The 13,228-nt window shown below is 48.7% G+C and overlaps 2 protein-coding genes and 1 pseudogene across 2 annotated transcripts; 1 reads left to right on the top strand and 2 right to left on the bottom strand.

Moving 5' to 3' along the window:
- Positions 1-1,252: 1,252 nt before the first annotated feature.
- On the top strand, positions 1,253-2,255 carry LOC101572135 (annotated as a pseudogene).
- Positions 2,256-4,351: 2,096 nt separating this feature from the next.
- Positions 4,352-5,101, bottom strand: LOC101571736 (keratin-associated protein 10-8). Its single transcript, XM_023716136.1, has one exon. It carries the CDS (start codon positions 5,099-5,101, stop codon positions 4,352-4,354), a length of 750 nt encoding a protein of 249 aa, XP_023571904.1.
- Positions 5,102-12,007: 6,906 nt separating this feature from the next.
- On the bottom strand, positions 12,008-12,679 carry LOC105742263 (keratin-associated protein 10-3-like). The gene has a single exon (XM_012514876.1). It carries the CDS (start codon positions 12,677-12,679, stop codon positions 12,008-12,010), a length of 672 nt encoding a protein of 223 aa, XP_012370330.1.
- Positions 12,680-13,228: the final 549 nt, after the last annotated feature.

Raw genomic sequence — 13,228 nt, 5'->3', positions numbered from 1 at the left:
TTTAATTTGACAGATTTAGCCTCTGTGGTTATGGCTTGGGTCATAAATATTCCCCACAGGCCGTGTGTGAAGGTTTGCTCCTCAAGCTGTGGTGTTTAGGGGGAGGGGGATTAGGAATTGAGTTCTTGTGGGAAGAAATCAGGTCACTTGGATGAGCCCTTGAATGGGACATTGGGACCCCCCAACCCCTTCCTGTTTCTTTCTTGCTTCCCACTTGCCCTGAGGTTAGCAGCTCCTCTTCCACACACTCACCCCAGAATGTTTTGCTCGCTTTAGATGAAAACAACAGACAGACAACCATGGGGTGAAATTTCTGAAACTGATCCACCATAAACCTTTCCTCCTCGCAAGTTGTTTACCTGAGGTATTTTGTCTCAGTGATGGAAAGCTAACTAACACAATTGCATCCAAAAATATTTTTCCCCTGGGTTTATTTTCCCTTAAGGTCTGATTGTATTTTTGTGTTGCGCACATGCTCCGCTCTAGCAGGACAGTTTACCTCTGCCTTCCTGTTCACCACTTGCTCTGCCTCTACTTCCTGGTCTGACTTCACTTCCTGCTCTGACCTCATCTCCTGCTCATTCCTCCCCTTCCTCCTCATGTCTTCATTTCTTTGTTGCTCAGTGCTTCAGTTTCAGTCCCAGATGATCACTGAGGGCTGCTTTTCTGAGCATGTGCCCTTCTTGGGCCTGTGTGTGACTTGTTAGACTTGCTGAAATATGCAGAATCTGTCAAAGATCTTATTCCCCCAAAACAGCTCATCCATCAGTTTTCCTCCCAGCCTTCTTCAGTCCCCTTGTTGTCCCAGTGGACACCCTTGGCTCTTGGTGGTGGTGGTGAGCACATTCATCTTCAGGTGTTCTGAGCAATACACTGTGTATCTCCTTCTACACTGTGAACAAGGCCTGAGTTAGAAGAAACTGAGTCTGGCAGTCTGTGTGGTCCTTCTGGGAACTCCAGGCTCATCAAGAGATGGCCATGCTTCTTTGGAGATAAGGTTTTCCTGTTCCCGCCTGGCACCAGCCCCACATCAGGACCTGTACTGTTGTCCTCATGTCATGTCCAGCTAGGGCAGGTATGGGAAGACAGCAGAAATGCCTCAGACCCTGCTTGGTCAGCTGGTTTATTTTGGCTCTACTGTTCCCTCTCTGTGATGCAGAGGTCCTCACCCTTTTGGCACCAAGAATGTGTTTCTTGGAAGGCAATTTTTCCATGGCCACAAAGTGGGTTCAGAGTTAGCATCCCACAAAGAATGCACAACCTACACTTGTCACAGTTCATGGTAAGGTTCTTGCTCCTATGAGAATCCAATCCTACTGCTGGTATTAAGCCCCTACTAAGCTGACAGAGCCACTGGCCTCCTTTGCCTTACACCCCCAGGAGCCTAGCTTCGGGCAAGAGTAATTGCAGCTGCACCCTGTAGGGAATTCTTTGGATTAAAAATGACCAGTGAAGAAAAAAGGTTCTTCCCAAAAAGGTTTGGCTGAGTGAAACAGACTTCAAAGTTATGGCAAGAAATGATGTAATTCTAAGATGGAAATGATATGAAGCACATGGTCAAGTTTTGGAGGGCAAGTACAGGGATCTGAACTCAAAGGATGTAACTGACTTAAGGGAGTCTGAAGAAAAGCTAAAGCAACAACAGCAAGAATCTGCACACACAGAAAACATCCTCCTGATGTGACTAGCAACCAAGGAACAAGACACACCCGAGTGTACTACTCCAATTCAGTACCTCATGCAAGCCCAGAAGCCAAATGTTGCCCAACTGAGATCAACAATGGTAGACCCAGCGATCAACTTGTTTTTCCAAAAAATGAAAGGTAAACTGGAACAGACTAAAGACAAACTGGAACAAGTTCAAAATGAACTGAGTGCCTGGAAATTTACACCTGATAGGTAAACAAATCATACTCCCCAGTCAAGACTTCCCTGACAGTCCCACTACGAGAAAACTGTGATGGGACAGCCAAGTACTCATTTCCATACCAAGACTCAGATGTTGAGGAAAACACACACACACACACACACACACACACACACACACATTCTTACATTATGCAGCTTGTACTGGTTAATGTAAAACTTACCAGATGAACCTTGTGTTTCAGCTTTTTTCTCTTCCCCTGCCCCCTGCTTCAGAAGCCTGATGCTGTTGGACTATTCCAAAGAAGAGGCCACCTTTGAAAAATTCCCCTTCTAGAACATTTAGACACTTGAGAAATGTTTCTGTTTGAAGAAAATAAAGGGAAAAACAGAAGTTTTTAGTCTGTGGCACACTGTGTCTTCAGACAATTGGAGATTGAGAACCTATGGAGATTTCAAATCGTGAATTAAAATTCCAGTTAAATATAAAAATGGAATACACATTGCTCTTAACCTTGAGCAGTGACTTAGAGACACTCTATACCAGTTTGCCAATAAGACTGTGGACTTCGTACATATATTTTAACCATTTAGCTTAGGGCTCTGGATTACTTAATAGAGCCTAAAATGGTTTTAACCAATGGTTTGTTCTTTGAATGGTTACAAAAACTATAGATAATCTTTTAACTAAGGACTGTAGAAACATGAAGGAGTGGTATCAAACTTCAGGCTTGAGCTGTTTGAAGCATTATAAACATTCATTTCACACCTAGATTGTATAAGGATAATTGTCTGTGATGAGACTCGCTGCATATTTTTTTTCAGTAGTGAACTTTATGAAACCCTCATCCCATTCTGCAGGCACATGTTAGAAGAGTGTTGTCTTTGGTGTTAATGGGGGAATGTGTTCCTTCATTGTATTTGAACCATTTGTGTTAACACATTGATATTAAATTAAATGTTCCTTGAAAAAAAAAAAAAAAGATGGAGCTCAGGAAGTGAGTGACGGGAGCTTTGGATCAGCTGTGAATACAGGGGTGAAGCTCACTCCCCAGACCACTCTCCCCTTATGTGGGTTTCAGGGCTCCTAGTAGACAATGGACTGTTAGCAGGGACTCCTGACCTAGGGAATGTTTTCCACAGCTCAGACAAAATTTGCCAAGTTTATTTGTTTTTTTGTTGCCAGTTTTTGTGGGTTTTTGCAGGACAGGCCCTTGGGCATCCCTCCTCCAGTGTTTCCTCTTGCATCACTTTGAGCTGGGGACAGTCCTCCTGGGGGCATGGTCAGCACCACACAGGAATGGAAACTGGCAAGCCCTTACTCAGGAAATTCCACTTGTAGGAGTACCAGCAGCAAGAAGACCCACTTGTACCAGTAGGCATATGATGAGGACACTCACGGGGTGTCACCCACAACAGTCAAAACTGAGATTCCCATGTGACCCCCATGCTACCCAGATCTCATTGAAGAATTGGACACCTTGGCAAAGGTGACCACATTGATGTATGTTCCCCACTCAGAGGGCAAGGAGAGGGCAGTGTGAGGTCCACATTGGGGACTGCAGTAATGGTCACCTGGCCATAGCCTTTGCTCTGCCGTTGTAGTTGGAGATAGTGCCCTCAGATTCACTCAGGTTGGTGGAAATGCACCTGGACACACTTCTGCACACATGCCCTGCCCATGGGCATGTTCTCTCCCCATTTTGGACTTCTTCCATTCCCTGTCCCCACCTCAGTTTGCAGGTGGGGGTGAAAGGCTGCTTCTTCTCCTGTGCATGCTGAATGTCAGCAACTTTGAGTATATGGACCATCACCCAGGGCACCCACCAATTCTCCATGGGGTACAAGGCCAGCTGATGCTAACATCTTCCTGGTCTCCCACCTCCAGCTCAGCTGTGGCCAGGCCACCCCATGATTCTTGGGTTCTGGGCACTGTGGCATCATTTGCATGAAATAAATGTTCCTCAGAGCCAGTCTGTGCTGTCGGATTGTCTCTGGGTCTCTACAGACCAGCAGAGCTGGTCAGGGGCCAACAGCAGACACAGAATGAGGAGATGGCATATCCAAGTCACATGCAGATATAAAAGGGCCTGAAGGCCAGAGTCCAGAGCCAGGACCAGACCTTTGCCACTCCTACCCCTTGTGCCATCAACATAGAGAGATAACATGGCCAACAGAGGCTTTATTGGTGCTCAGGGAACAGTGGTGACAATGTTGAGTTTAAGGGTCCCACTTACCCCAGGGAGGATGTGGCTGAGGGCCAGGATGGGGGGAAGGCACCCCATGGGCCAAGAACAGGCATGGGAGGAGCCAGCAAGACCTCAGGTGCCCACGGGAGGTGAGCTGCTGAGGGAGGAGAAGGTCTGGTCCCACTCTATGGTTGAGTTGTGCTGTGTATGCTGGAAGGAAAGTCAGGGACACCCAGGGGCGGAGGGAGGTGGGTCCTGAGCCTACTGCCCCTTTGGGGGTGAAGCTGATTAGCAAATCAGCAGCAGGACTTCTGGCCCAAGGAGAGGCCACAGCAGGCTGGGCGGGGGCAGGCAGGGCGGCAGAGCAAGGACACACAGGAGGCCGGGTGACAGCAGCTGGGTTGGCAGGAAGAGGTACAGCAGGAGGAGGCCGGAATGCAGCAGGTGGGTCTGCACACAGGGTGGCAGAGCAGGGACACAGAGGAGCAGGAGGGCGTGCAGCAGACGGGCTTGCAGCAGACGGGCACACAGCAGACAGGCTTGCAGCACGTGGGTGTGCAGCAGGATGACTGGCAGGGAGAGCAAGAGCAGCAAGTTGGCTGGCAGCTAGACTGCTGGCAGCAGGAGGAGGAAGCACCAGAGCAGGCGGGTGTGCAGCAGACGGGTGTGCAGCAGACAGGCTTGCAGCAGACGGGTGTGCAGCAGGCAGGTGTGCAGCAGGACTGCTGGCAGGAGGAGGAGCAGCAAGCTGGCTGGCAGCTGGACTGCTGGCAGCATGTGGGTGTGCAGGAGCTGGTGCAGCCTAATTGACAGCAGGGGGTACAGACCAGGCTCAGGCAGGGGGCCGGGGCACAGCAGCTGGGCTGGCAGCAGTTGGGGACACAGCAGGGGGGCTCACAGCAACTTTCTTGACCCTTGTCCACCTGCCAGGGGTCAGTGCAAGTAATGGGTGTGCAGACCCGGCTGCCTCCCCCTAGGTCACTGGAGCAGACAGAGATGGTGGAGGCAGCAATGATACATGTCCTGGTACAGCACGTGTCAGCCATGCTGAGCTTCGGAGGGAGGCAGAGTTTGTGTGTGTGTGTGAGTGAGTGTGAGTGTACTGTGTGGGTGTGTATGAGCTGTGTGTGGTGCCTGGAGATCTGGGGTTTTATACCCCTACTGGCATTTTCCTCGTGGTGTCTCAGCCTTCCCCTTCCTTGTTCTTGCTCAGATTCACCTCCAGGTAGCTCCACCCCATGACTTGCCAGGAGTGCGGACTGCAACTGTGCCCAGGAACTCCACATGTACTGGCTGGGGCCAGATACTGGGAGCTGCACTGTGTCATGAAGGTGACCCCTTCCATGCTGTGTCTGTGGGGACCCAGCATACAATGGAGAGTCAGTATGCCTGGGAAGCTCCTCCTCCTCTGCTGTGATTCTCTGTCACTGCTACCTGAGGCCTCCTCCATGGGTTGCCCTCCCCAGAGTCCTGCTACCATCTACCTGCTGACTGACCAGGGCACCCAACCTGGGACAATTGCTCCAGAGGTCCCTCCTGGGCACTGTTCTTATCCACCCTGTTTATGTCACAAATACTAAACAACAAGCTCTCTATGACCACCTGAATTTTCTGTCTTGAAATCGACTGGATCTATGGGAATACTGCTTTCCTGAGCTTACCGCCAGCTTCATGAAGAGTCCCCCCACCCACCTCCATCCTGAGTGTTTGGTTAGGTTGGGACTCAGATGTTGTTTTTATCCAGTGAATAAAACCATGGCTGAGTGTGCAGAGTGGAGCCAGAATTCGTTTCCCTACTTGTGCACCTGGTGTTTGTGTTCTCCCTTCATGGAGCCAACAGTGACTCATTCTTGTTTGTTCGTTTGGTTTTCCATGTACCTGTCATTAAATCCTCCACAAACAAGCTGATGTCATCCCTGGGCTCCGTCCACAGGGAACTGAGCAGCTTCCTTTCCTTTTTGTGAACTCCCCCCCCCCCCCCACCCCGCTAGACTCCTGCATTTCAGAGCATCTCTGCAGGGGCTCCCCACCCACGGCCAAGATACAGATGCAACCTCTCATTTCCCTTACTGTGGACCTTGACTTCTCATCTCTCCCCTCTGATGGATCTACTGATGCCTGGACACCTTGCTTGCTTCTTCTGGATTCGTTGTTTGTTTAGGAGGAGCGTGGCCTTGGATTTTATTTTTTTGGAAGCAGGGGCATGGGAATACTGTATGCTTTGGGATGCTTAGCTTCCCTGTATTTGGTTGATAGCTTAGGTTCGGGACATTTAGAGTCCTAAGGGTGCCTTGCAGGTTCTCCCAATTTCTCCCTACCACCTCTGTCCCCACGGTCCCGCAAGACTTGGCTCCTCTGCTCCATGAGATACCTTCACACAGTACTATGCTGCAGGCTTAGCTCATTTTTTGGGTTTCTTCTGTGCTATAAACAATTGTGTTAATATGTTTTTATCCATTTTATTTCCCAATGATGGGGGTTTAGATTGTTTCAGATTCTGGACAAGGGTAATTTTGCTGCTGTGAAAATTCTTGTCCATTTTCTTGTTGGATGTACTTTCTAATTTCTCTTCATCTACAGCCAAATGTGGAATTGCTGGGTCCATAACAGGTGTATGATCAGTTTAGCATCTACTGCCAAAAAACTACTTTCTAAAGAAATTCAAATTCCCACTAGTCAATTTTGTAAATCCCAGCCATTCTATATCTTTACAAAATGAAATGCCATCAGTCTTTTATGATTTTATCCATTCAGGAAGGCATGTGAGAATATGGAACTGTTATATAATTTGCATATTGATGACTAAAGCTCTTCTTTGATCCTCTGGATAACTTGACTTAAAGGGCCTGTTCCAGTCAGTTGCTTGTTTTATTTTTAAATACTTATATGTATTTCTGGTTGCTTGTAGTAATGTATTCCATATCCTGACAAGAGGCCTTGATTGTGCGTGTGCAGTAATGGTGTGGTCCTAACACAAGGTGTTTATTCAATCAGGCATCAGTGGCTGGTAGGAGTCCTCTCTGGGTTCTGGGAGGTGAGACTTGGCTTCTCCTGGGACCTGGAGTGGGGCATTTGGGTCATAGAATGTGTTTAAGGGAAGGAATGGCCAGAGTCTCTAGAGATATTGTGCTGCCCCAGCTCCACCCAACTCCCATGCAAAAGTCGACCTCCGCTGTGGATCTTGTGGCCTCTCTGACCTGAGGCACTCTTGTGTGCTGCAGTATTCAAGGTGCCTTGAAATCCAATTTATTAATTTTCTCTTTTGTGGTTTGCATCCTACTTCCAAAGTCTTTGCTAAGCCATGATATCATGAAACATTCTCCTAAATACTCTTCTAGATCTTTGTTTTTATTCTATTTTCCTATTCCTTATTTACTTTTATGGTAACAGATAATACATCTCAATACTGATGGGGCATGATGAGATGGTGTTTGGTTTTGGTACTGAAACTCTAACTCAGGACCTTATGCCTGCCAGGCAGGCACTTTTGCCACTGAGCTCATCCCCAGCCCTGGAAACTTTCACAAGAGAGTGAAGTCAAGACAAGTGAGCAAAGCATGATGTTCACATGCATTTCACACAGAGACAGTAATTGTTGATGGAAGATAGGACACGTGATCTCCTGGACAAGAGTAGTTGGTTGTGGGGATGTCACAAGAGATACAAGAGTAGATAAATGCTGGTGAAGACAAGGTTGCTCAGAATGTGTAAATTCTGGGTCATGTAGTGGGACTGAGGCTGTCTGCAGTACGGGTTTAGAAGAGACACCCTGCGCTGAGGCTCTCTGTGGCTCACTGTTGCATGTAGGGCAAGAGGGGCCCTTCCCACTGTCTCAGAGCCTCAGAAAACTTCAGTGGGAAGGGCCCATCGGCTTCACTTTGAATCTGTAGATCCCTTTGAGTAGCATAGACATTTCAATGATATTTAATGTCCAGTTCATGAACATTGGACATCTATCTATTTCATCAATATTGATAATTTTCAGTGTACAGATCTTTTATATCCTTGTTTAAATTTATTGGTTAAATATTTACTTGGTTAAGTATTTTTATACTATCATAATTAAGACTGATCTCTTAATTTCTGTTTTGGATAGTCTGCTGTTAAGTGTATAGAAATGCTACTGATTTTTGTACGCTGATTTTGTAACCTGCCACTTTATTGGATGTGTTTATGAGTGCTAACAGGCTCTTGTTTCATTGGTTTGTTAATTGGTAATAGTGGGAGTTGAACCAAGGCCCTTCAGCATGCCAGGCAATTATTTTACCACTGAGCCACACCCTCGCTCAACAGTTTTTTTGGTGAAATCTTTACAAGGAAAGAAAATCATATGCCACTATTCCTCATGAATATAGTTGCAAAAATTCTCAACAAAATACCAGCAACCTGAATCTAACCATGTATGAAAAAGGTCATTCACCATGATCAAATGAGATTTTATTTCATTGATATAAGAGTGATTTGGCATATAGAGATGAAAAAAATGTGTTACTGAGGAATGGATCCATGTGACCCCCCAAATTCCTCAAAAACAGGCCACATACAAGATGGTCACTGATGTCTTCAGTGGAATAAAGGCAGCACCTTTTCCTCATTACCAGGGGTAAGACGAAGGTGCACACTCCCTGCCTCCACTCCATATGGGGCTTGAGCTCTGTGCCCCAGTGGGGGGCAGGAAAAGAGGAAAGGCATCCAAGGAGGGAAGAAGGGAGGGAAACCGCCCTTTTGCTGATGTCCCAACCTTGCATAGAGACCACTGTCTTTTGCACACAGGATGACTTTTATGCACAGGGAGGCAGAAGCCGAGAGCACCCTCTCCTGTACAGATGCCTCTTGTCCCCACTCAGACACTCTCAGCAATGGCACCCTGATTGTGAGTGAGGTGACATGCACCTTTGCACCCGAGACCTCGCTCCTGGGCCTCTCTGGCTTACATGCCTGTCTGCCTGCCGAGGTTCTGAGCATGGTATTTAAGCCACAGGGCAGCCCTTTCTATTCAGGTTTCTCTACGACCCTCTACCCATTCAAGTTTTCTACCCTTTTTTGCACCAGTTTCAGTGATCGGTATTTTCCCACAAATTTATCCTTTTTGTCTATAATTTAGTTGTGTACAACAATAAATTTTTTCTGGGGCTGGCAAACTCAGCGGTCTAAAGTGCCTGCTTAGGCAAGTTTAGGAAGGCACAGGGGACCACGGTTAGATCCTCCACAACACATGCTGTGCCAGCCCCACCCCGAGGGTGGGCTGAGCAGGCCAATAAATAAATAAGTAAATAAATAAACAAATGAATAAATAAACTTTTTCTCATAATTTAAAATTTTCTTTATCTACAACATGTACCAATTGAAATAACTTGTTCAGATTTTCTACAAAATACTGTTATTTTATTTCAATATATTTAATTTTTGTTAATTCTCTTAGATTTGTCAACATTCTTATTTTTAATAGACCTTTTTATTTTTTACTTATTTCTTTTTTAATGCATTTAGTACAGGGTCTAAGCATCTCACTACACAGATCATTCTCATACTGATTCTCTTGTTTTCAGACTCCCAAGTGCTGTGATTACTGGCACGCGCCACCATGCCCAGTCTCAGTCACCATCTCAGCACGTCCCAGGGGTGGGACCAACATGCCATGGGGATCGAACCCTGGTCCCTGTGTCTGCCTAAGCAGGTGCTTTAGCCCAAAGAGCTATCTGGCTGGCCCTTATAGACCTTTTTAAAAGTGTTCATTTGTGTCCTAATTGGTTAGGTCCTTTTTGTTAATTTCTTTTGGGGGAATGTTCATAATTTTCTGATTTGAAGTCTAGTTATTATCAACCTTGTTTGTTTTCTACTATTTGTCTTTGAGAATTGAGTTTTTCTCAGAATACTGCTTACACGAACCCCACAGGCTCCAAGATATAGTGCTGCTTGCTCATTTCCTAAGAGTCTGGGTTCCTCTTAATTTTCCCGTCTGCTGGGGAGAGCACCTCAGATTTCCAGAAGGAAGCCTTTCTCTGCTTGCCACACATTCTTCTCAGGCTCAGGATGCAGTTAGCATAACATTGTTTCTTTTTAGCAATAGAAAAGCACAGATGATAGTAAAGCAAGCGCCCATGCCCACTACCCACCTTGGCCGGGGACACATCGGCCAGTGTCATGGGGACACCCTGTGTGTCTGGGAACCACTACATGAAGTGTCCTTCTCAGAGCCCCAGGGGCTGAGACTCGTAGTGTTAATAGAGGTGTCAGCAGCCGAGAGACGGAGTGTGGCTTTACAAGTTTGAACCTTCATGTCTGTATTATCCTACGTGTTCCCACCCGCAACGTGACTAGCTTTCACTCCACACTGCTCCTCAACCCCACTCTGACCCCTTTCTCTGACTCAGACCCTCCCATCACCCGCACCCGTCCTCTGTGGGGTGCTCTGTGACCCGCCGTCCCCTCCCCGAATGGTGGCCTGGCAGGCGAGGATCTGCACCAGGAGCACTTCCAGGGAAGATGCCGGGTGACTTGCAGTCCTCTCTGGAACACACTGATGGCTTTCCCAGGAGTGCAGGCCAGAAAGAGGGATTCCCATGGGGCTGCTTCCCATGTTACCAGCCTGCTCCAGGCAGTGGACATGCTTGCCCACAGCCAGAGCAGCCTGGTACCAAGAGACAGGGCCATTTCTGAGTCCCCTCCTCATTTTAATTCACACTTCCTTCATCTTGGGGACCAGTGTGCTTGTTGTGTGGCACTTGACTAGAGGGTACCCACTCTGTAATGTGCTTCTTCTATTCATTTGTTCATCACAAATTCAGAATCTAAGTCCTTCATTAGTCATGTGGTGTTAATGAAGGTCACTGCTCACTGTCAGCCACCAAACCAACCAGAGTGGACATCTCTGTGCCGTAAGACCCAGAGCTGTTGCTCTTCTTCCTGTCTCTCTCCAGAACACAGTGAACCCTCTGCCTGCTGGACTTTTTATCCATGCATGTCCCCAAGGTACTGTGGCAGAAGAGAGAGCAGAGGGGCTCCAGGAAGCTATGGGCTGGCAGGAAGATACCCATGCATGCAGACTGACATGGTGCTATGGCTTTACGTCACTGCTGGAGGCTGAGCCTGCTGGCCCTCAAGCCTAGAAAGATAGTACCCCAGCAGAGCTGGAGTATGGATCAAGACCAGGGGAGGGGGCATATCTTCTCAAGTCCCTCTTGGAGAGAGCTGCAGGATGGGTCAACTTCCTCAGGGAGGAGCAGTGGCCTGTGAGGTGTCATCCACTGGAGGCACCTCCCCCAGCAAGTCCCCAAACCCCAGTTGCCCAAAAGGAAAGAAGTGCTTCCAAGAACTTTCTGAAGTCCAAGTTCCCAGGTGCCAGCAAAGTGTGGTCTTTCTTTCTTACAAGGCCTGACAGCTTTTCAGAGAGTCACCCTGAGCCATAGGCTGTCAGTATCGTGTGTCCCTTTGAGGGACATGCCCATGGCCAGCGTGGCAGACTTTCAGGACACAGTTAAGGGAACAGAGGAGTGGCTCACAGGAGTTGGCCAGGTTAGCAAGTACTGGGCAACCGAAGGACCAGCACAGGAATGAGCAAGTCAGAGGCACCAGGAAAGAAATTTATTGGAAAGATGAGGGTAGAGGTACAGAGCCTAGAGGAAGAGCTGGGCTCCCCAGGGCAATGGAAGACACCTCTTCTGGGCCTAGGGGATGGCACTGAGAAACAGATCCATCCGTGTCCCGATCCTGGCTTGTCTGTAGCCAGGACTCCAAGCCATGTCCAGCCACATCAGAGGGTCACCACCCACCACTCAGGGAGGGCCAGGACTGTTGAGTGAGGACGTTACACTTAGACAGGGCTATTCCTACAGAAGCGGATGATAGGTGACCACTATATTCATAGAAAGGCCCGAGAGTGGGACTGTGGCCACTGTGATGATATAGTAAAAAAGCTAGGAGTTAGGGGCAGTGAACTTCCAAGTGCCCTTTCAGCAGCAGGACTTCTGGCCCAAGGAGAGGCCACAGCAGGCAGGGCGGGAGCAGGTAGGGTGACAGAGCAGGGACATGGAAGAGGTCGGGATGCAGCAACTGGGCTGGCAGGAGGAGGTGCAACAAGAGGAGACAGGCATGCAGCAGGAGGGTCTGCACACAGGGCGGCAGAGCAGGGATGTGGAAGAGCAGGAGGGTGTGCAGCAGATGGGCTTGCAGCAGACAGATACACAACAGGATGGCTGGCAGGGGGAGCAGGAGCAGCAAGCTGGCTGGCAGCAGGAGGAGGAGGAGGAGGCACCAGAGCAGATGGGTGTACAGCAGACAGGTGTACAGCAGACAGGCTTGCAGCAGACAGGTGTGCAGCAGGCAGGTGTGCAGCAGACAGTTGTGCAGCAGACAGGCTTGCAGCAGACGGGTGTGCAGCAGGTGGGCACACAGCAGCAGGATTGTTGGCAGGACGAAGAACAGCAAGCCGGCTGGCAGCATGGGCTGGATTCACAGCTCACTGGGGTACAAACAAGGCTCAGGCAGGGAGCTGAGGCACAGCAGCTGGGTTGGCAGCAGCTGGAGGTGCAGCAGGTGGGCTCACAACAGCTCTCTGGGCAGTCATCCACCTGCCAGGGCTCAGTGTAAGTGCTGGAGCAGATGGACATGGTGGAGGCAGCCATGGTAAGGTTAGGATGCAGGAGGTGTGTGGGAGTGTGAGTGTGTGAGTGTGAGTGCTGTGAGAGATATTGGGCTCTGGACTTTTATCCCCTCCCTGTCCCCTATCCCCAGCCTCTCCTTCCTTGTTGTTGGCCTGGCCCTGTTGTTATCAAGGATGTTTGTTTTCAGTGTGTCTGCCTTGTTAATCTCTTGCTGCATCTGTCTAGGAGCAGGAGTTGGAGGCCTGGGCTCATCCTTGTCTAGTTCTGAGGGCTGGGAAATCACATTATATGTCATGCCTCAGTTGTCTGGGTCTACTGGAACGTTGTCTCCCACTGGACAGGAAGCCCAAGGACCTTTGCTGCCTCGAAAGAAAGTGGCTCTTGAGAAGTGTTGTCCTGGAACCTACCCCTTTATCCAATGCCCCACCCTGTCCTGATTGCAGGACATTTGTTATCTATCTGTTGAGGAGAATCCAGAGTCCAGAGCCACATGGCTGGGAAGGGGCTGAGGCTGTGCTGTGAGCCCTGCCCACTCTCTGTACATCTCTCTCTCTCTCTCTCTCTCTCTCT

The sequence above is a fragment of the Octodon degus genome, unplaced genomic scaffold (assembly GCF_000260255.1).
Source record: "Octodon degus isolate 3935 unplaced genomic scaffold, OctDeg1.0 scaffold00045, whole genome shotgun sequence".
In the NCBI taxonomy this organism is placed as follows: domain Eukaryota; kingdom Metazoa; phylum Chordata; class Mammalia; order Rodentia; family Octodontidae; genus Octodon; species Octodon degus.
The sequence above is the reverse complement of the archived record's forward strand: the minus strand, read 5'-3'. Positions and strand labels throughout refer to the sequence as shown.